Raw genomic sequence first — 6,001 nt, 5'->3', positions numbered from 1 at the left:
GGGGGGGGGGGGGGGGGGGGGGGGCAATGGTGTGTGTGATCATGAAAATGTATTGAAAGCTGATGCAGCTGTGAGAGTCTTTGCATTCTCTGATAATAGCATGGTCATTATGTATTTAGCAGCTGTGTCATCAAAGCCCCAGTGTTATTCATTCCTTTCTGGTATATTAATAGATCAATTTTATTAGTGGGCATGTGTTAACGTTAGGCCTGGAGGAGTTGGCTTCAGACTTATGAAAATATTTGTGATTAGGAGAAGAGAAAAAAAACAATCTGCAATTTACACATATTTCAATGCAAATTTGGAGCAACTAAAGGTGCATTATAAAAACTGTAGGCTGGAGGATTAATGAATGCATGAGCATCCTGGAAACAATCACTAGCAAAACAGTCACTTCTGTCACACACAACCTGCAGGTAAAGTCACACCTTTTACTATGAGTTAAAAGGTATTTTGGGAAACGTGAATGTCACTCGCTGAAAATGAAAACAAAACACACATGGTAAGAAAATAACTTTTGACATATACTTAAAATCACAGACTGCTGGTATGCTACACTAACAGTGTGTTTGCAGATGGAACTTTGGTTTAAGTTAACCAATAAACAGAAAAAAAAAAGCTGTGCTTCATGAGTTTGATGTGATGTTTTTATTGACAACCTTCAATAAATCACAGGAGGGAATTTGTGTCATGTGAAATGAATCTCGGGAGATTCTCAGTTTGAATAACTGCTGCACCTCAGGTGTCATGTATGTTACTTTCCCGACTTTTCAGGAGTGATTTCATTCATGTAGACGTCTGACAAAGACCTTAGACAACTTTACAGTGCTGACCCAGCAGAGCCAGTACAGCCAGTAGGGGCGCTGGGGTTAATACCACTACTTTTTGGAAGGGCAACTGACAAGTGAATGCAACTTCAGTGATTAATTCATGTTCCATAGTTATCCTTACTCAGGCATTTAAACCACAAAACATTTCTTTCATAGCAGCCTAAGGGCAGATACTTACAATATCCCATAGCTACAACACAGAGTGGGTAATAACTGGAGTAAAGCTGAAGGAAACAGTGCATTTTCTTTGTGATTGTCAAGTGGCAGCATCATTTGTCAGGGAAGACCTCACCTTATTGTCGTGCAGGGACTAGGGAGCATGAGATGGGTGTTTACTACAGCTGTCAAACACACACAAAGTTAAATACTGTCCTTAAGAAAGGTAATGAATTCCATATTTATTTGAAAGAAAGAATATCAATTTACAAATGTCTTTGTCAGTTGTGTTTCATGTGAACAACAAGAGAACCAACCACTGCTGACATCAACTTTTGATTGGGGGGGTTATGATTTTTAAATTTAAAAAATAGAAAATCATGTACTTCTCGTGCGTTGTTTGTCGTGTGGATATGAAAGTTTGTACTGATGTGGAACCAGCTTATGACTTTTAAACTTGTGGCTGTGATGTTATTTGATGTTAATATATTTGCCCTTCTCCACTGTCAGCAGACTGTAAAACTGGTGTGTGTGTGTGTGTGTGTGTGTGTGTGTGTGCGCATGAGGGCCCTGAGCTTTTATATTTTTAACACAAAGAGCAAATAGATGTAAGAGCCCTTTATCAAGTCTATAATTCACAAATCAAGGGGTAGTGCATTTGTATCAGTGACACAAACACACACACATGCATGCACCCATTACTCACTTGCACAAACATGCACACACACTCTTACAAGTTGTTCTGGAGCCAGTTGATGTAACCTCTGAGCGCCCTCTTCCCTACATCAAAGTCCAACGGCCAGACTATGAAGCTGAAACATCCGTGGAAGCCGTCCTCGTAGTGTTCGTTGGTTACCGTGACCCCTGCATCCTGTAAGCGCCGAGCGTACATCAGCCCATCATCCCTCAACACGTCATACTCGCACGTGAGGATGTACGCCCGAGGGCATTTCGCCAAAACCTCTGGTCCTGCCAGCAGTGGTGACGCCCGCACATCCAGCAGCCCCGGCACCTCCTTCACGAGCCCCTGTGAACCTCTCTCCACGATGAGGGGCTTGTACGTCTTCCTGTATTTCGGCTGCAGGAGCACGGTCCAGTCTAGTCGCGACCTCAGCTCAGGGGTGATGGCTGAGTCGTGCAAGGAGCTGTGGTTGTTCACTAGCAACTGGGGCTGCAGGGAGAGGTCAGCACCGAAGTACTGCAGCCAAAAACGAACCATGACGGGCCGGTAGAGGATGGGCATGTCTTGGTTCTGCAAGTAGGAGGGCGTGTTGAAGTCCAGAGCCTGGAGCACCGGGTAGATCAAAGCCTGGATACTGAATTTCACAGTCACAGTGTCGTCTATGGAAATCTGGAGAACATAAAGACACACAAGAGGCTTTGCACTTCAATCCATTGGATTATATTTAGAATCTGACACACATTTCTACAGGAGATGGCTTCTTTTTACCTCCTGAGCGACTGCAGCAGCCAGATTTCCTCCGGCGCTGTCTCCTGACACGGCCACACGCTCGGGGTCGATTGCGTACTTTGCCAGAATCTCTGAGGACAAGAAGTGTTTGGCAGCAGCGAGGCAGTCTAAATATGGCATTGGAAAATGCACCTCTGGATACAGGCGATACCTACACAGACATTGATCGTAAATGATGATTTACTTGAGGTTTAGAAAGTTTAAGCATATGAATGTGAGCACATGTTCTATACATAAAGGATAATGCCACTGCAGGAGGATCAGTTTACTTTCTCTATGAGCAGAGGAAATGTTGAAACACACTTACTCAACAGAGACCACGACAGTGTTGAGCTCATCTGAAACCATGCGGTTGATGGCATCATATGACCCTTTCTCTGGGGAGGTGAGAGAGAGACGGAGCGAAGGATGGAGGAGAGTGGAAAAGTCAAATGAACAAAAGTGATGTCCTGTCGAATCATCAGTTTATTTGAAAATTTACAGGAAGGCACAAAAGAAAGTTACTACACAAACTCCCCTTGTTGAATCTGGACAAATCATTCCTCTTAGAGGTTTTGGCCAAACTTGAGATCTTAATGTGTCATCTATAGTTGCATTTACAACCCATTTAAAATACAAAATTAAATAAACAAAGCTCTTAAAACGAGCCTTTTTCAAACTGAGTGATACTGGGCAAAGGGCAAGAAAAGACACACGGAACTGACAGAGAAAATGTGTGCATATTGTGTTACTCGCACTGTTGGAACAACCTGCACCTGCAGTGCAAAAAAGTTGTAATTATGTGGTTAAAAAAAAAAACAGCAGAAGACTGGGATGAAATTCTGCAGGTCTCTCTATTTTAAGGATTCACTCTTGATTATACTTTAAGACGGTAACGTCCACACTCACTGGCACTGCCGAGGGCCCAGCCTCCTCCGTGGAAGAACATCAACCCTCTCCTCAGATGGCCCTCCCCTCCAGCCGGGGGCTCATAAAGTCGGACCGGGATGCCGGCGAAAGTCATGTCGCTGACCTTCACTCCGGGCATGACCCCTCCGTTGGACTCAGAAGTGTCCAGCCCCTTTATCATGCCCTCAAAGCCCTCTGTGGTCCGCCTGATAGACTTGACGTAATGGTCCAAGCCCAGCCAGTCCTTCAAAGAAGCCTGAGAAGGAAAGATTGAGGGTATTTTTAGGCAAAGAGTGAACACAGCGGGTACAAGAACGGAATATGGGAAAAGAGAAAATGCATCCCTCTTTTGGCAGAACTGTCTCACCCAGTCGCCTCTGTCCTCCTGCGCTCTGTCTTACTGATGTGTCTGCCCTCTCCCCCAATAACCTCAGACTGTCTCGACACTCAGACTGTCTCAACCAAGGCCAGAACACACAGCTGCTTGGCACAGGGAGGCCTTAGATCCAGCCAGCTAATAGTTTCATTGTAATAATAGTTTTATCACTTTGGCTGAAAATGTTTATTAATGCGAAGAAACATTTGACTTTGACTTTCAGTCAGGGATCCACCTACTCTCTCTCTCTCAATACCGATTCCAATACCTCAGCTCTGTACCTGCTGATACTGAACACAGAACCAGGACCAGTGCTCCCTTCTTCTCCGGTTTAAAATCTGTAAACCTCACACTGTAAAATCACTGGAATCATTTTTGTCTGGATTGCTGTTACACTAAAAACTGAATGAATGAGACCGATAGTGCAAACACTTTTCTTATAACGACAGTAGCTGACACCTGATCTAAAGCTAAATAAAGTCAGTACTGGCCCTGCACTGGATCGATGCCATTGTATCTACTTTATTAACTGACTGCACTTGGAATACAGAAGTGTGTCATTCTGAGTGCAGCAAAAAACTGAGTCACAGATCTTATTTAAACTTTCCTAGTTGAAATATTAAAAAAGAAGTTATATTTTAACTTTACGTCTGGTAAAGAGAAGCACTGTAGACTACACACAACTTAAATGCTTTGAGGTAATTTATCTGACTTTATTACTCGTGTGCTGTATTGTATACTTCTTTCAAGTACTTTGTTCTATATGTTGCATGTTCTTGTGCTGCTTTTGTTTTGTTGAACGACAGTTTTCCTCTCCGACGTTTAATACAGTTGCATTGTATTATATTCTTTTCTGTTCTGTCATCAATATCATGCTTTCACCTGCAATTTAAAGCAGTTGAAGATCAGTTTGGTTTCTTCTTCTAGAGTACATTATAGACAAAGTATATGCTGTGTATGAACTGTTTTAAAGGTTAGAGGGACAAATTTTAAAAAACACAGCTAACTGAATTTGATTTAGAAAATGTTTGAATTAGGATTATTTGCTTTGTAAACAAGTTAAACCACCTTATCTCAGTGCATTTTTCCTCTTAAACATACAGCATACAAAATATTAAATGACTTGTGTATAGAGTATGATCTGATTTTGAGTAAACACCTTATAAGTACAGCACATCATTCTGCAGCCTCCCCCAAACTGTGTGGTAACATGAAACTGATATCATGACTGACTACCTAGACAGCCACTTTTGAAATGTAGATCAAAGGTGAATGTGAAAGGCTCATTGTCCTCATGTAGGCCCAGAATAAAAGTCACTCTCTGATGATTAGAACTGTGACAAACTGTGTGAAAAATTCAAAAGCAAAAACTGTTCAGGGACAGAAAAAGCCCTTTCACGAAGTTTGTACATTTTACCCTGCTGTTACGAATGAGCCCTAATCGATACAGCCATGAAGAGACATGTTATCGTCTGGTGAAGAGAAGCACTGTGGACTACACTTAACTTCAGTTTATACCGGTGCATGGTTCAGGACATGATGGGCTTCAGGTTTCTGATTTTACACCTCACACCTCACATGCATGTTCATATTAAATAAATATACATTGTAAGATACTGATCATGCAGTTATTATCTTCTTACTTAGCCCCAACAAGCACTGTAGTGGCCTATATTATGCTTGGGTTTTTCAGGGCTGACATAATTCCAACACAGGGTTAGTCAGTGGGATTAAAGTCCAAGTGTCCAGAGGGAAGGTGTGTAAATGTGCTGAAGGTTACCAGGCGACACTATCACACTATTTCACACCTGATAGTACAGTAGCTGTTAACATACAGCACATGCATGCAGCACCTCCTGTCAATAATATATTCTTTATTTAGCTAAAAAGAAATGTGTAGTTGCACACCTGCTGCATTCACCTGTTTGTGACAACAGTCCATTTACCACCTTAACATGCACCAGAATTTATTCCCTATGAAAACACCTCCTCTCTTACCAGGTGCATCGCTGCCCGGAACCCAGCATCCAGCATCATCAACTTCCACGGCTCCTGGATGGCATCAGGCAGCGGGATGTAAACGTAATAAGCGACAGCCACCGTCAGTAACACCGTAAGGACAACTGGCTTCAGCCTCATCTTGAATGTGACAGCTCCAGTATTTTCAGTGACTCATGAAAAGCCCCTGTGCTCACATCCAGAGGACTGAGGATCCAGGACGACTCTGCTGGCTGCAGCTGGTACTGGCTGATTTGACTCTGCAGGTCTGAGGAGGACTGG

General features: G+C 42.8%; 1 protein-coding gene across 1 annotated transcript; it reads right to left on the bottom strand.

Annotated features, from left to right (window-relative positions):
* Positions 1–633: 633 nt before the first annotated feature.
* nceh1a (neutral cholesterol ester hydrolase 1a) lies at positions 634–6,001 on the bottom strand. Its single transcript, XM_023420933.2, has 5 exons — positions 5,720–6,001; positions 3,346–3,601; positions 2,765–2,834; positions 2,437–2,608; positions 634–2,337 (listed from the first exon to the last, which is right to left on the bottom strand). Exons 1-5 carry the CDS (start codon positions 5,858–5,860, stop codon positions 1,717–1,719), a joined length of 1,260 nt encoding a protein of 419 aa, XP_023276701.1. The 5' UTR covers positions 5,861–6,001; the 3' UTR covers positions 634–1,716.

This window comes from Seriola lalandi, unplaced genomic scaffold (assembly GCF_002814215.2).
Source record: "Seriola lalandi dorsalis isolate HSWRI2012SDOR001 ecotype SW California unplaced genomic scaffold, Sedor1 jcf7180002054660, whole genome shotgun sequence".
Taxonomy (NCBI): domain Eukaryota; kingdom Metazoa; phylum Chordata; class Actinopteri; order Carangiformes; family Carangidae; genus Seriola; species Seriola lalandi.
This window is presented reverse-complemented; position numbering and strand designations above follow the sequence as displayed.